The sequence below is a fragment of the Penaeus vannamei genome, chromosome 25 (genome assembly GCF_042767895.1).
Source record: "Penaeus vannamei isolate JL-2024 chromosome 25, ASM4276789v1, whole genome shotgun sequence".
NCBI lineage: Eukaryota > Metazoa > Arthropoda > Malacostraca > Decapoda > Penaeidae > Penaeus > Penaeus vannamei.
This window is the reverse complement of record NC_091573.1, coordinates 25,174,549-25,192,048: the sequence shown is the minus strand read 5'-3', so window position 1 is coordinate 25,192,048 and position 17,500 is coordinate 25,174,549. Positions and strand designations below refer to the sequence as shown.

At 34.4% G+C, this 17,500-nt stretch overlaps 2 protein-coding genes across 4 annotated transcripts in view; one reads left to right on the top strand and one right to left on the bottom strand.

Annotated features, from left to right (window-relative positions):
- Positions 1-1,256: 1,256 nt before the first annotated feature.
- On the bottom strand, positions 1,257-6,904 carry LOC113811959 (cyclin-dependent kinases regulatory subunit). Its single transcript, XM_027363810.2, has 3 exons — positions 6,749-6,904; positions 3,707-3,834; positions 1,257-3,042 (listed from the first exon to the last, which is right to left on the bottom strand). Exons 1-3 carry the CDS (start codon positions 6,805-6,807, stop codon positions 2,993-2,995), a joined length of 237 nt encoding a protein of 78 aa, XP_027219611.1. The 5' UTR covers positions 6,808-6,904; the 3' UTR covers positions 1,257-2,992.
- A 1,037-nt stretch (positions 6,905-7,941) lies between these two features.
- Positions 7,942-17,500, top strand: part of Dph5 (diphthine methyl ester synthase) — a 9,826-nt gene continuing 267 nt past the window's right edge. The window contains exons 1-7 of one of the 3 annotated variants that reach the window (XM_027363809.2): positions 7,942-8,031; positions 8,971-9,133; positions 10,732-10,914; positions 12,410-12,581; positions 13,582-13,836; positions 15,729-15,914; positions 16,146-17,500. The exon at positions 16,146-17,500 is cut by the window's right edge and continues 267 nt beyond it. In XM_027363809.2, coding sequence (XP_027219610.2) covers positions 8,996-9,133; positions 10,732-10,914; positions 12,410-12,581; positions 13,582-13,836; positions 15,729-15,914; positions 16,146-16,921 — 1,710 coding nt within the window. In that variant the 5' untranslated portion in view covers positions 7,942-8,031; positions 8,971-8,995 and the 3' untranslated portion in view covers positions 16,922-17,500. Of the gene's footprint in view, positions 8,032-8,398; positions 8,418-8,970; positions 9,134-10,731; positions 10,915-12,409; positions 12,582-13,581; positions 13,837-15,728; positions 15,915-16,145 lie in introns of those variants that run through there. The other 2 variants (XM_070139306.1, XM_070139307.1) reach the window with 2 other exon arrangements.

Here is a 17,500-nt window from a genome sequence, read left to right as displayed (position 1 = left end):
TTCTTCACTCGGAGAACCATATTAATACTTTCCAAACTAGTGAAAATACACAAGAATTAAAATCATATAACTGACCGTAGTTGTGTAGCTGGAGAAGGGGGAGGGGGAGCCCATGTGCCCCTTCCCCTCTTATGATTTGTAAGTCAACATGATATTTGATGCTAAAAGGTTCATACTGTGTTGTGTAAGTCAATGGCAAAACTCAAAGATACACTATTAAGCTTCACGAGTCGTCAAAAAAGTATGCGTTAAAGATCTGTCTGTGTATTTTTCCACCACAGTTATTCGTCCTCCTCCCTTCCTTCCTAAAACACTAAATCCCTGACTCGTTGTACTATTTTCTGCTCATTCTTCCTGCCTTAATGTATTTTCTTCTATGCATGAGTACCGATTAGTTAGGTGGTCAGTATTACCATTTCTTTTATCATTAAAGAGATAAAAATTACGTAAGTAATGTTAGAATGTATCTTCCATTTGGTAAACTATTCAAAAACCGAATGATTACAATAGTTACCCTTACCACTTCTCCGTTTTCTCTCATAACTTAAATTTAGGAAAATTAATAACATGGGGTAACAACAGCAGGAATATATGATTATTAAAAATGACAGTTTTGTGTATTTTCATTCTTATAATCATTTTCATTATCGTCACCAGTTCATTGTTTTACTTCAGTTGTTATTACTACAACTACTACTATTATTATTATTGATGTTATTGTTATCCTTATCAATAGTGTTATCAATATTGATATCATTCTTATCATTTACTATCTTCATGATTATCACTATTATCAATATCATTAGTATTACTCTTACTGACATTTTTTACTAATACTACTACTATTACAATCATTATAATTATCACAATTATTAAAATAATTACTATCATTATCACCACCATTTTCCTTGACTTCTGTTTCAATTAACATTAATCTTACTAATATCATCAATATAATCACCATCCTCACTTTGATTCACTTTTCCCTCTAATTATCATATTTGATATTATTCCTACCATTTTTACTATAATCATTATCATCATCACTAACATTGTTAAATTTACCAACATCATTATTATGGTTATCATTCTTACCATATTATCATTTTGCTTTTGTTAATCATTGTTATCATTATCAAAACTTTTATTTACAATCATCAAGTATATGTATATGAATAAACAGCATTTTTTGAAGTCTTAAAAAAATCATTGCTTCATTCCACAAATAACAGAATTTGGTTAATAAAATACAAACATCATATTTTTCCTTTATAATATTTTCTATAAAGTACTATATAAACTTAAAAATATAAGACATTGCCAAAAATTCTGCAATGAAATTTCAGTGGTGCAAAAGTGAAAAAGCTTAAATACTCACGAGATACAAGTTTCTTAACACATACTAAATCTAACAGTTTGTTTTACAAATACTGCTAGTAATAATACACTGTTAAAGAAAATACTGTTTGGCTGTATTGTTATGGTAAGCATGTACTGACAGTAAATCATATGCTGACACACCTCTAGGGGGCCTTTTGGGGATCCTAATGTTGCTGAGATTAATATACAGTGGTAAATAAAATTTTGTTAAATTGTAAAAAAATTGGAGAAAGTCAAACTACTTTTCCTGGCAGTCTTTTGAGCCTCTGTTTATAATGTTCAAATAACAACTGCCTGTTTATAGCTTTTCCTTTCAGGCTCCTTGTAATGTAGTCGCAAATTTTTATGTGTACTGTCCTCAACTGAGCTTTTTACACATGCATTAAGTCTAACACTCTCTGACAGCAGAAGCCAAGTCAGAAACACCAATATGAATATCACAAAACTTTTGCTACTTCAAATTTCAGCTAATATAATTTTTCACAAAAAGCATCAATTTCATTTTGTATACCATCAGTACATGCAACTCTGACCTATTCCATTACAATATTTAGTCATACTAACACATGAAGAAAAAATAATGACACAAAAGAAAATATAGCAGGTACTTTATCAGCATTACAGCACACACAGATGATGCAATTAATTACAAAATTAAATGGACAAAATAAATCTGTTATGCATAGCTACAATTTTGTGGATAATTACAAAAATAACATAAATGAACATATTGTTCTACAGTTTAGTTTCCAAGTGCAAAATCTAATTGTAAGATGTCTATAACAAAATGTAATAGCTATATATTCTAAATATTCACAATAAATTTGTGACATTAAAATATTTCAGATATTCTAAAAGATGAGAAATAAGAATAATCTGTTATGCCTTATATCAAATAATCTTATTTTTTTGTGTGTGTGTTTGGGGGAAGGGTTTCATACTAACATCAACTCTTGTACATCAAAGATACCTAAAAGAAATCAATCAAATATATTTCATATTTTATTTTTTCTCTATTCAAGTTCCCCATAATCAATGACTTGATATAAATAGAAAAAGAGGCACTTGACATTTTCTATACTTTTATAACATGCCAAAAGAAAACAATGCTATTGCTCATTTAAACAAAATTTCTGGAATCAACTCGCATGCTAATATTTCTACAAGATATTTTAAAATATCTTACCAAAAATAAATAACAATCTTTGATAACTTTTGCATAGAATTGAGCAAATCTGGATATATAGTGTTGTTTTATGGAAAAATCTGATACAAAAATACAAAAAAGGATATGTAACAGACTATAAGGAAAACTAGCTAATTTCGATCTTCTATAAATTCCACATCTTCACATAAAAAATAGTATTCACTATCAGGTATATCATACAGATTAAACCATAACATTTTATATATGTAGTGTGAGAGAGAAAATATGTCTCATGTTCAAATTAAAATAAAAGTTGGAGAAGAGCTAGATTCGTGTAATTCTCTCTTTTCTGTGCTTATGATGACTATGACTATTCATTACTATACTCTTTCATGAAAAAATCAAGTTCACAGAAACTTCTTCAAGGAAGAGAAAAATGCAAAAAGTGACCACATTTTCCCCATCCTATGACTTCAGGTCAGTTCTGGGTCTCCTGAACAGCAAGATGTGTGGTTCTGTTGAAAGAAAAAGAAGTCATTTACACATTATTTACATACAGACTAAACATGTGTTGGCTGATTGTGTGAAAGCTGCAATTTTAAACTGATTCAGTTTAACACAGGTACAAGTACCGTTCACCATATTTCTTTTTTGTGAATTTTGTTGCACACAGCTGGCTCTGTGAGTACTTAGATACCAAAGAATGAATATGTAAGCCATATAAGATCTCCCCTGATTCCCCTTCAATCTTTGGATTTTTTCTAATGATACTTGTATTGATACTGCAATTAATATCAATATCATTATGATTATTACAATGTTATTAAAATATTCATAGCAAAAAAAATCTAAAGAATCTTTCCAAACATCAAGGAAAAGGGTAAACAGGTGAGAAGGTATGACTAAGAACTGACTCCTGGATGAATAAGCACTTGTGGTGCCATATATGTGTATAAACAATCAATAAATTAAAGTCACAATGGACAAGGCATGTATATCATGCCATCCCAGTAAATTAGATTAATTCAAATAATACTTATTTTTATCCTACTCCTGAACTCTTCATTCCTCCTCTTAATAGTTCTCATAACCATCCAAATAAATAATGAAATAATAATGGTAAATAAACTGACATGACTAAATAAAATCAATCAGTTGTGAAAGTTGCCTCTGTCTTACCTGGGCTGTGTACAAGATAGTGGATCCAGCCAGGTGACTGCTGGACACCAAGGTTGCGCCATTCTGTTTCCGTCATGAGGTGCGTCTTTGGCACCAGTTTTGCCAGATCACTTGGGAGTATTACATGTCTGAAAGATAAGGAGAGAATTAAGCATGATGTGAATTCTTTGAAACCATTCTCCCTGTTTACACTGGCATAAAAATGGCAAAATAATTATGACTATAATCATTAGTTAAAGAAGTTAAACTATTTTATGTTCTAGTCCTATTTCATTGCAGAATTTCACAACCTATCAATTTTTTTTATATATGATAAGAATAAGTGTCAGCTACAATACATATATATTCATGAAAACTTCATAACATTATAGACTAGTGGTACTATATATCTGCAAATCTAACAAAAAGGCTGGAATACCACTGGCTCTACATAACTAAGTTGCAAAGGTTGCATCACTAAAGAAAAAGTCCAAAGACTACAAGGAATTATTACTTAGCACTGCTTATGACATCCTAAACCAACAATTTTGTTATAAGAAATAATATCCAGCAGAGTATTGACAAATGGCAGGGCTATTTTTATCCCAATTATGACAGGGTCTCCTGCTGCCATACCAAGCCTCATGCCCAGCAGTGATTGATTAAAAAATGAAACTTTATGGTTAATCTTTCCAGTATGGATGTGTGGCGGATGCCACAATCACATTGGCACCAGCACTACCTTGCTCTGCATAATTACTACACTCAACATTGGCACAGCCTCGCCCAGCGTAATTGCCTCTACACCAAGGCAGCCGACAGGCAAGCATGCCGAGGTCCGTGGAGCTGATTCACCGCGACGGGAGAGATAAGGATGCAGCCGTCAGCCAATCAGTGCACTCAGCCGCAGACGACCTAGCAATGTTACTTTGCCCCTTTTGTTTATATACCGCATTTTTTGCCGAAAATAGTCTTCTCAGCAACTTGAGTTTAATTCTCCTGTCTGCTCAGGGCCTAGGGCTCTCAATCACCTCACCCTAGGCCTCGCTACAGGTACACTAAGCTAGGGCATATTGTAGATGATATTCTTGTAGAGGACAAAAGGATGCAGTCATTGGTACAAGAAATAATTTGCAGACACAAATGGTAACACCACATATAGAGGAAAAAGATCATGGAAAGCACTGCCCACAGCTTAAGTCCAATAGGTGTTCCTGAGTTTCAGCTCTATCTTACCATGAATATCAAGATAAAGACAATGTTTCCCAAGGGGATGTTAGGGGACAGATCCATAGGCAGTGCCCAACTGTCATAACCAGCCACAGCAACTTATTGTTGACTATTTTATGACACAGAGTTGGGGACTTGTTCTTTGGTGAGTGTGTCTGTACTGTAAAGATTTACCAACTTTATAGTTGACCCACTCTTTATACTCCTGATCGTGTATGACAAGACATCATCCCAACAAGAGTAATATGACACAATAAGACATCATTTGTCATGAGTTTGTTAGCATAGACCAATGTCAAAACAGAAATGAAAAATAATAAGTGCATCAATCTTGAGAAATACACGCTATTATATACAAAAATAAAACTGATTAGAGAAATGTTTATGTGATACCCAAACACCTATCAGTATAGTCTTCATGCCTGTCAGACCTCCACTATATCCCTTTTATGATGGGCCTCAAATTTTGTGTGATGTAATCAGTACACAACAGAAAAAACTTTCTAGCTGCATTTGTGCTGATAACAGCACTTACTTGGTAGAACAAAGTATGGTGCCTTATGACGTAATACCCAAATACGTAAAGAACTGTTAAATAGGAGTATTCTGTTAATATAGTGCTTATACACTTCCCTAGCATTTCATTGTTGAGTAAAGATCTACTGCCTACACACTTTCTCATGCCTAAATACCAATGTACAATTTCAATTTCCTTTGCTGAAGAGCAAATCACAGAGGTGCCTTAGTAATCGCTTTATCTCATTCTCATACTGAACTCTGTCCCAGGCTCGAGTGAAAAAACAGAGGTTGAGGAACATGTACATTAACAAGAACGAGGGCGTCCATGCTGTAAAGAATTACCCAAGATACTTTCCTGGTAAGAGACTAAAAAGGGGCTTATCTTCTCATTGAGCTCAGTTTGAGCTAGACAAGCAAATAACCATTTAGTAAACTAGACCATGCATAGTGTAAATACCTGTCACCTAGCATTTGGCCCAGCTCACCCAGACTGTAGATTATATATCTTGTGCGGGGAATATTACATTTTTTTATGCACTGAAAACATCCTTTTGTCTATATTTACGTGGACAGATCTGCGGACAGATGATAAAACAAGTGCACAGAAAGGTCAAAAGAATTTTAGGCGAGGAAGATTATTTAAAAAAGAACTAAGCGTGCACGAAAAATTACCCGAGAACTACATATGCACGGAAAGAATTTGACCAAATAATTTTTGCACCAAACTCTACAGTCTGGCAGCTCACCACAATGTGATTGCATGTCAAGTGGATTTAGAGAGAACACAACCAATAAATTCACAAGAAACAGGCATATATTAAAATACATTGAAGGAATCTTCTAAACATTTACCCACGAAAGCAAAACAAGTGATCAAACAAAGTCTAATTGCAAGAGGATTATTCCTTTTGAAAGGCCTACTATTTTACATTACAATAACATATATCTTAGACCACTAATCTAACAATAACTAATGAAGAGGGCTCATAGTGCAAAAAGAACTGGCAATGCGGAGTCTACTGTAATTACAAAGTTTATTTTTTTGAATAAGGAGGCATCCATAAAATACAAGCATACATATAACATAATACAAGCGAAAATAAAATCTATTTTACTATAAACAGTGGTAAATCAATAAATAGCAAAGAAATTAGCCGGTTCGTAGAGAATAATAGCTGTTTCAAATAAATTCAGACTGAATACAATAGGAGAACGGAAGTGAAAAAATGGTTACATCCAAGCGCGCGTTTTTTTAAATCTAAATTAAACATCTTACATAGCAATGACACGTTTATCCATGATCTACAAACTTACCTGTACTCGTATTTATCATCGTTGTACTTCTCAGAGTACTGGATCTGGTCGGTTTTCATGATTTCTGCGAAAGAGATTCCTTCAGTGTAGAGATTGAACTTGAATTTAAACGTACACAAACAACAACAGGAAACGGGCTTATTTACATCCGATGTCAGATGGTGTTTTAATGGCTTTATCTTATTGCAATTTATTAGAAAATCTCTTTTGTTTTTTTCTAGATCATCTTGGGTGTTTCGTATGGACACAAAAGTAAGTATAATTCATTTATATATGAGTAGGTTTGAGGCGTCCGGCATTTTGAAAATGAACGTCGCTTTGCGCAAAATGTTTTAATACTTATCTCTCTCATTGTCCATCTTTATTATGTTTTCCCTTCATATTCTCAGGTATATTCTATCCATTTAAAACTAACTTCATAAATATATACATACAAACATTTTCCACGAGTTATGATAAATTGGATTACGCACGTTTCAATGTGTAATTGCAATGATTACGTAACTGGTAGCAAACGGAGTCGCTACCGAAAAAAAAAACTGTAACAACGAAAAAAGGGGTGTTGCAGAAAAAAAATAAATTAGGGACACAATCAACGAAATGACAAAGCGAAAAGACTTTTTGCAGCCTACATCGTAACAAAAATCCTTACAGCCTAATACTAAATTTCAAAGTTCAAGTAAAAAGTTTTTATATATTGCTCTAGGCGTGCAATAGACACAACGCAGTCAGCTCCAGCAAGGCAAAAAAGTCTTTCGCGTTCCATCCTCATTTTCGGTTAATAAATAGTTGGCCATTAACAAAATGAATAGGATATCACTAGATCACATCTAATAAGTCATTCACAATAAAAGGATATTCAAACTAGCCAACAAGAAAAATACAAGGAAGTATGAGACCTCTTTTCCATTCGGAAACTCATATTCTATTCATCATAAAGTAAAGTATAGTACATGAAATCCATTAAAGCGTACTTCATACACTACGAACAGTAATCGTTCTATTAAGAATACATATACATCTAATAGTCTTTTTTTAGAAACGCTATTGGTATTGAATTAAAAGCTACTGTAATAACTATTTTATTATTATATTTTTTATGAAATGATGAACTAGTATAAATCTCATAATGAGTATAGTATTCCAATAATTTATCCTAAAAGAACAATATACTCAAATATGCGAAGACTAATAAAGCACAACAAGTAACGCGGTCTTTGTTTACCAACTTGGTGTGTGGTGTTAAAATTACTTTTATTTTCTCATTTTTAAAGAGTGACAGAGTAAGTCCATTACCCATTACAGTGTAAGAAGGTATAATTAACCGAAATTATTGCACATAAATGGAAATTTAAAGTCGTAACTTGCAGAAATTAAAGTAAATAATGTTTGTATTTTTAGCATTCCTGAGGCATACCTTCGAATATTTACGAATTGAAGAAGAGTCAAATTTGCATGAAGTAAATGTATTGCTATGTTGTTTTATTGAGTTTGTTCAGAAAGTGTGATGCTTAGATGATGGACAGGAATTGATACCCTGGATTTGTTTTTTTTAAATGTTTCCGAGTGACTACAGTACTTGGGTATTTTTCCTTATTTAAGAACTTTTATTATTATGCTTATACGGAACGTGATCATTTTAACAACGATTTTGGAGACATGTTATGAGGTAGAATTTTAGGTAGAAATTGATCTATCACAAGAAGTTTGTGACATTGTTATAAAACATCATTTATCAGAACACATTTTATTTGTTGATTGGTAGACCTGTTTCCAAATTATTTTTGGTTTTGTATAAAAGAATTCCTTTTCTTTTTTCTAATATATTAATTTTATTTTTTTCCCGGAAGGCTTTGCAAATGCAGAAAATGATCTAACATTTGCATGTCAGACTTTATTTTGAAAATTTTTGCTTCATTTCTGTTTTGTTCTTTCTATAGAAAGAATAGAGAAAATTATCAAGGAAAAGACTCTATTTGACCATATTTTTCTAAGTTAAATTTAGGTATCATGTACTTTTGAAGAATTAAAGGCCTAAGTAAGGGTTGGGAAGTGTAGGCCAGAGAAGAATTTTCAAATGTTAATAACGACCATGAAAATAATTGTGTTTTTGATGATGATGATGCTGATTATGTTATTAGTATTTATACTATTGACGGAGACAACAGTAATAACAAACATTAGAGTACACTCATAGTAATGACATATAATTTTGATTCCAGATTTAGAGCCTAATTTACAGCCGCGATGGTCTTTTATCTCATTGGTCTTGGACTGGGTGACCCCAGTGATGTGACAGTGCGAGGCTTGGAAGTCATCAAGAAGTGTGCACGAGTCTACCTTGAGGCCTATACCTCCATCATCAGCGGAGGAAAGGAGGGGCTGGTAAGTAAAGAATATGTGAATCTATTTTCTGTAGACTTATAGATGTGACTTTGTTAGAGAGAATGTTAAATTAACTTTTTTCCTTTTTCTTTTAGTTTAAGATTTTTTTTTTTTTCTATCTATTTAAGATAGAATTTTCGACTAATATTTTTAGAAATACATGAAAATTTGGGGGAAAAAAAATCTCCTGTAATCTAGTAGGCTTTGGCAATCCCATGAGATAATTTTTCTACTAAATACATGAAAATAAAGGAGTTTTGACTAAATCTCTGATCCCCCCTGCCTCTGGCTCCGATGTTTACTTTGTCGCAAATATACTCGACTAATTATTTTTTTTTATTTATTTATTATTTTTTTTTTTTTGGGGGGGGGGGATTTTTAAAAATTTACTTTGGTATTCTGTGGTAGCTAGCTGGCAATTCTACTTCCTGAATCAGCTGATAGCCATGACTAAGAAACAAGGCAGGCAGTCACCTCGAGAGAGCTGGTGCCTCTGTGCAACACCATCCCTGTGTTGCCTTCATCACACACTCACGCTCAGAGGACACTAATAATGATAGATGTTATTCCTGTAACAAATGAATATTGTATGATGAGAAATACATCTCAGTCACAGCTGCAGCAGTTGTTTATTTGTATGAAATGCCTCAGGAGGTACTGTAAAGGCACTGCGAAGACTGTGATGACATGCGGTGCTTCTACAATCATCTGCTGTTATTACTATTAGTACCTTGCAAAAGGGAGGGACCAGGTACCAGCTACACTTCAGAATACCATGTGAAAGCCATAGAATGCATCAAGATTGATGTAGAGATCAGAGTTATAAGAAAAAATAGAAAGAAAATGGAGGAAAAAGTATCCTCAACTTCAAAGCCTGATATCTCAAACTTACACCTTTGTCCACATTTTTTGTGTCACTCTGTAACTACTTGGGCGATTCTGATAGGGTTTGGATCATTTGAAAGCTGAATAAATGTACGATTGTCTCAATGATTCAATTTTCATTTCTGGTAATAGAAGTCCATATATCATATTTTATATTTTTAACAATGCACCTAAAAAAAAAGGCTCTAAACTAAGAGGAAATTTCAAAATCTGATCATTGATAATTTAGGTATTCCTATTGAGTATATGTGATATTTTTTTCAGAAAGTTCAGTCAATGGATAAGTGAGGCACATAATTTTTTTTTCTCTCTCTTTTTTTTTTTTTTTTTTTTTTTTTTCAAATCTTGTTTTTGTAATATCTTCATTGTTTATTATCCAAATGATATGAAACTTGGTGGTGTAAATTGTAGTGTATGTATATATAACATGAAAAAATCGCGAAAATCCGATCATAATTAACATACTTCGTTCTCGAGTGCGACAGCCCCTTTAAGCAAAGTAAGAAGGTGGTTAATGATTTTACTTCTTTGTCCTATGATATCAAATTAGTAGGACCATTTTAAACTTGTGCATAGGCTACATTTTGAAATTATATGGAGATAAACGTTATAATGTTCTTGTGTTATTAATCACAAAATTAAGCCTTACAGTTGCTCATTGCAGAGAAACTTGCCACCATCTCAATAAATAATTTGTCTTTTTTATTCTCCAGGAGAAATTCTATGGGCGAGAAGTGATCCTGGCAGATCGTGAACAGGTGGAACAAGCATCTGACGATTTGTTTGCAGGTGCTGAGACCGGAGATGTGGCCCTATTGGTGGTGGGTGATCCTCTGGGGGCAACCACACACACTGACCTCAAGTTACGAGCACACCAGTTAGGAATTCCAGTTGAGGTAAGGTTTTAAGTAAAAATGGAGTAATTTTGACTCGGTAAATGTGACCTGATATATGGTTGTATATGTCTTTGATCAAATGAATGATGAAAGGAAGTATATAGATGTTCATGAATTTCAGCTTTTTGTTCCTACAGAGAATATGCAATACTGTATATAATTAGGAGTCCATGAGTGAAATAAAGATATGAGTGAATATCCTAGCAAGTTTTTTTTTTTATATTGCCATTTAATAACAAAAGTAAAGTAAGCTTAGTTTAATAACAAAAGTAAAGTAAGCTTAGTTTAAGAACAAAAGTTAAGTAAGCTCATTGCATAGAAGTAACCCAGACAGGCTTTCAAAATTAAGCTAAGTAATGGTATGGAGTAAGACTGCAATTGTGGCTTCCACTTCTCGCTCTGGCAGTGGTTACCTTATCTTCATGTATATAAAGAGCTTGAAATATTTCCTGCTTTGAGGGTAAATCACCAAGGAAATTGGTAACCCCTGTCTTGCCAGAATATACATGTTGGAGGATTGCTTTTAGAAGGAAGAGCAGGAAGTGTGGGAGCCACAGCATTACTAGTCTTAGGCATACCGATATAAGAATAGATTTATTGTAATTGATTATGTAATCTTTATAGCCTTTGTTTTTGTTTTTCTCAGCCCCTCTAGGGATATTCTGTACAATTCCCAGCCTTTTTTTCCCAGTTCAATTTATTGACTATGATCTATCCAGACATACTTGAAATTCATGACTGGATAGATGGCCTGGGCTACTATCTGAAGTCCAGCATAATAGTGGCGGAGTATCAAATAATTGCCATAGCTTCTTACACCGATGAAAGCCAGCAAACTCCACCATGTATATTCTGGCAAGATAGAACTAGGATTGTTTCCTCATTTGTTGATAAATCCTAAGGGAAGTCCGCAAGCCTTATCTTGCTGGAATATATGTTGGTGGCTTGCTGGTCTTTGACAGTTTGCCAAGAGATATGGAGGTCTTATTGACAAGTATGAAGCCGTGATGGAAGGACATATGTCTTTTAGCCTACCTATTTATTGAAAATATTAGGATGAGATGAACCTCTTTTTGAGGGGCCCCATAATTTATACTTGCCATGTAACAATTAGCCCATATTCCAGGTGGCAAATGTCTATACCATGATGATCAAACCAAATGCACCCTTGTGCTATGTGCTCAGAACTTTCACGCCCCTGTTTGGCTTTTTGGTGCTTCTCATTTTATAGTTAAGCAGCTGACTGCTGCTTCGCTTAGTTTGATGAGGTTTTAAACTCATTATCATTGGGTTAAGGAATATCTGTGCTATAGCAGTTCTTGTCAATTAGCCTAATATATATCTAAGCTACAACAGGTCTTGTCAATTAACTGTTTTGTGATATTTGAGCATCTTTTACCCTCTCTTTATCACAGACATCATTTGACTTCATTTTGTAATATACCTGGTACAGTTTTAATTATTTCATATACTGATTGTCAACTTTGCTTTTTAGGTGATAAGTAATGCTTCCATCATGAATGCAGTGGGATGCTGCGGCCTTCAGTTATACCACTTCGGGGAGACCGTTTCCATTCCCTTTTGGCAAGATGGGTGGGAGCCTGTGAGTTTCTTTGACAAGATCAATCGCAACCTGAAGAAAAAACTCCATACACTGTGCCTTTTAGGTGAGAGTCAATATGATATTGCACTGTTGAAAAAATGATTGTATAATATATAGCAAAGATAATTTGTACTGGAATACCTCAGTAAGAATCGCTTCTTTGTAAGATTGCATAATTAATGAAAATAGTTTGCCAGTATAATTTCAATTTTAGATTTATAGTTCCAAGGAAAACAATAAAGTACTTAGTATCACTAACTTACTTACTTATATGACATAGTTGTTGCAAATACTTACTTAATTTCAGTTGGTGTGGTAAATAGCTATACATGTCATGTTCACAGTGATTTTAGCTTATTTATTTTGCTTGCATATGCATGGCTCCATAAGTGTTTAGACACCAAGAAATCAGTTACAAGGTCTTCCTAACCCCGCTTGGTTACTTGAATTTGAGGGGAGAATTTTTTTGTTTTTATTACAAATAGTTTGGAAATGACAATGTCTTGTGATAGTGATGATGACAAAAATGACTATAACAGTTTTAAAAACAAAAACTTAGATTTCACCAAAAGATTAAGGAAAGGAGTAAGCAAAGAAGGTCTGGTAAGTCATGGGGACTGAGTATTTTGAAACCCCATCAAGGTATAAACAAAATTGAAAAAGCAAAACTATAGTGTGCATCACAGAGTTTAAACAGTGAAAAGCAGGACCTATCATTCATCACCATAATTATGACCATTGTGTGTACAATTTTTAGACTGCTCTTGTGATATGGTATCCATCCAAGCTATGAATTGTCAGAAAGCACTTGATGTAGTTTTGTTGATGTTTTTCCAAAACACAGAATGTACACAGACCATAGTGCCTTCTTATCTCGGTTTATTTATGTGGAAGCTTTTTGAGTTTCACTTCAGGACAACTGTGTAATAATAAAGAAGTCAGTTTCATTAAGTCTGTCAGTTCTATGCATTGTTTACTTTAGCCTACATTCATGTCTAAAACTGGAATTTTACTTAGATATTTCAGTTAAGTCACTCAGCTTCATAACTAGAGTATGTTTTCAGATATTAAAGTGAAAGAGCAAAGCTTGGAGAACCTCCTAAGGGGACGCAAGATCTTCGAACCCCCTCACTACATGAGAGTACACCAAGCTGCCCAACAACTGCTAACTATCCTGCAAAGGCACAGCAGTAACCCTGCAACCAGTGGGAAAGATCCAGTGGGCGAGGATGAAATGCAGCTGACTGAGAATACCCAGTGTGTGGGCATCGTGAGGGTTGGCACTAGCTCACAAAGGATCATGAGAGGAACATTGAAGGGTGAGGCAGATCATTGTTTTGATTCATATAGTCCTTCATGCCTAAATATTGCATTTAATGATGTCTGTGTTTTATGACCTTTCCATTGAAGTGGATTGTTCTGCCATTTATTTCTTCATAGTTGAAACTACATATTTTTCTTGCTTAGAAATAATGAAGAGTCAACAAAAGAAATTCATACACACACACACACTCACTCACTCACTCACTCACTCACTCACTCACTCACTCACTCACTCACTCACTCACTCACTCACTCACTCACTCACTCATTCACTCACTCACTCACTCACTCACTCACTCACTCACTCACACACACACACACACACACACACACACACACACACACACACACACACACACACACACACACACACACACACACACACACACACACACACACACACTCACACTCACACACGCAAACATACGCACACACACGCACACACACATATGTATGTATGTATGTATTTAAATATGTATATATGTATGTATGTAAATATGTAAATATGTAAATATGTAAATATATAAGTATATAAATATATAAATATATAAATATATAAATATATAAATATATAAATATATAAATATATAAATATATAAATATATAAATATATATATATATATATATATATATATATATATATATATATATATATATATATATATATATATATATATATATATATATATATACATACATCGATGTACATATATGTGAATGTGTGTGAATATATGAGCATAGATATAAATATTTAAATATACATATATTGATAAATCTCTCTCTCTCTCTCTCTCTCTCTCTCTCTCTCTCTCTCTCTCTCTCTCTCTCTCTCTCTCTCTCTCTCTCTCTCTCTCTCTCTCTCTCTCTCTCTCTCTCTTCTCTTTCTCTTTCTCTTTCTCTTTCTCTTTCTCTTTCTCTTTCTCTTTCTCTTTCTCTTTCTCTTTCTCTCTCTCTCTCTCTCTCTCTCTCTCTCTCTCTCTCTCTCTCTCTCTCTCTCTCTCTCTCTCTCTCTCTCTCTCTCTCTCTCTCTCTCTCTCTCTCTCTCTATATATATATATATATATATATATATATATATATATATATATATATATATGTTCATATATCTTGTATATGTATGTATATCTTGTGGAAATTAAAATAAAGTATCAAATTATTTTTGCTACTCTAAGTAGTCCATGCCTCTGTTGTTCTTAATATGAGATTCATGTCTTCGTCTCCCCCAACCCTTACTGTCTCACTTTCCTGTCAATTCGTTACCCTATGTCCATCTTTTGTCAGTGTGGTCCTTCTTTATTCTTTGTAAATAACATTGTAACCTTTTGTTGATAATACCTCCTTGGTACAATATTACTGGCAGCTCTTCAAAAAACATGAAGTGTTTCCAAGCAGTGAGAAAATGAAAATTCTTGACCTGACTTAGAAAGAGAAAATTCTGTTTCAGAGGTGCAAAAAAAAAACAAAAAAACACTCTCATTAAGAAAATGGTGAAGAAAAAATTATTACCCTATTTCTGTTGTGGCACCTCAGGGTGCTAAATTTACATCAGTAGTAAACAAGTAGTGTGTTAAGATAGAAAAATATTTAGATTTATGCCTTGAAGATATGAAACAAAAGCATATACTAGTTGATGGTAATCTGTTGCATCAGAAAGCATTGAGATCGTAATTATTTAGATTCATGATTAGTTGTCATTTGTTATATTATGTCATGTAACTTATAGATTGAGCTTTATGGTACTTTTGAATGTACCCATGAAATAAGTTATTTATGGTGTTCACAGCTATTTGCAGCAGGTGTCAGAACATAATCCTTGTGAATGCAGGGGCACTACTATACTTCCAAGCCAAAATATTTGTATCTGTTATAGAGATCTTCTTTTCCTCAGAGCTTGCAGAGTCTGATCTTGGGGAGCCACTGCATTCTTTGATCATATGCGGAGAGTGTCATCCCATAGAGGAAGATGCTATGTCGAAGCTTGCGGCTTATTTCAATGGCCAGCAAACTGAACCACGCAATAGTACCAGCAAAAGAGGTGTCTTCCATCTTATTGGCTTGGGACTTGGTCAGCCTGGTTAGTATTTGGAATAATGTTTTGTTTAGTGTAGATTAGATATTAGCATTTGAATGATTTTTGTGTAGATTCTGTGGTTTGTTTACTAAGCCCTAGGTATGAAATTTATATGTGTTTCTTTGTGTTGATATTGAATCTAATTTGAATATTCAAATGTGAATTAGTCTGTCCAATTATTAGTTGAATAGTGTGTACAGAGGACTGAAGGATTGTTGCTCTATTCTTAAACAGGTGATGTAACGGTCAAAGGCCTAGACATCATTAAAAAGTGTTCCCGTGTGTTCCTGGAGGGCTATACTTCCATAATGGAGGGTGGCGTAGAGGCCCTCCAAGAGCTCTTTGGCCGAGAAATTCAGGTGTCAGACAGGGAGCAAGTGGAGCAGCAGTCAGATGGCATCCTCCAATGCACACATGAAGGGGATGTGGCATTCCTTGTGGTTGGAGATCCATTTGGAGCCACAACGCATGCAGATCTGGTTATTCGGGCCCTGGATGAGAACATCCCAGTAAATATAGTCCACAATGCATCCATACTGAATGCTGTAGGATGCTGTGGCCTCCAGCTGTACTCATTTGGCGAAACCGTCTCTTTGCCTTTCTGGGATGATACTTGGCGTCCAGACAGCTACTATGACAAAATCTGTAGCAACATGGAAAATGGCTGGCATACCCTGTGCCTTCTTGACATAAAGGTGAAAGAACAAAGTGTGGAGAACCTAATAAAGGGTCGGAAGGTGTATGAACCTCCAAGATACATGACAGTGGCTCAGGCAGCCATACAGCTCCTGGAGATCATCAAGATGCGAGCCGAACAAGGGAAAGCAACGCCTGTGACCCCAGACCAGCTAGTCATAGGCTTGGCTAGGGTAGGGACCCCCACACAGCAGCTGAAAACTTGTACTTTGGAGGATATGGCAAAGGTTGACCTTGGGGGCCCCTTGCATTCCCTTGTGATCGTTGGGGAAACTCACCCAATGGAAGACGAGTACGTGGACATGTTTCGGTAATGGAGCCTGTTTTATGTTGTGTTGGTTTTACCTGCCCACAGGAAGAAGAACTCCTTTTGCAGTTTTTGTTGTGGTGCAGATATTGTTGATAAGATATATTGTGATGTACATATTTTTTTGTTTAGTTTTTTTATTGTTAATATATCCTTTTTTATATAAATAACAGAGCAGTGTTGCATAAATGTGTTATTCAATTATTGTTAACATCTGAGAGAGTTCTATTGTCAGTATGAAATCTAGTATGGATACCATAATTTCATATTTGTTCATTTTTGTTTGTTGCAATTTGGATTAAAAAGATATATAACAGTAGGCATTTAAATTCTATTTAGTACAATAGAATCTCTTGAGAAGGGTATCTTACACTCCACTAAACCTTTACGCTTTTCGTTAACATTCGTTCTCTATGTGCCAATTGACACTTAACTCGGTAATTTATGTTAAGATAAGCTGGTATGGTAAACTAGATCACTAAAATCCTTTAGTGTCTTATCAGGAAAAGTCTTATTTTAACATTTTGAAAAGTTCCTGAATAGCAAGTGTCTCTCTACCAGTATTTTGATATCAGCAGGACTGTGA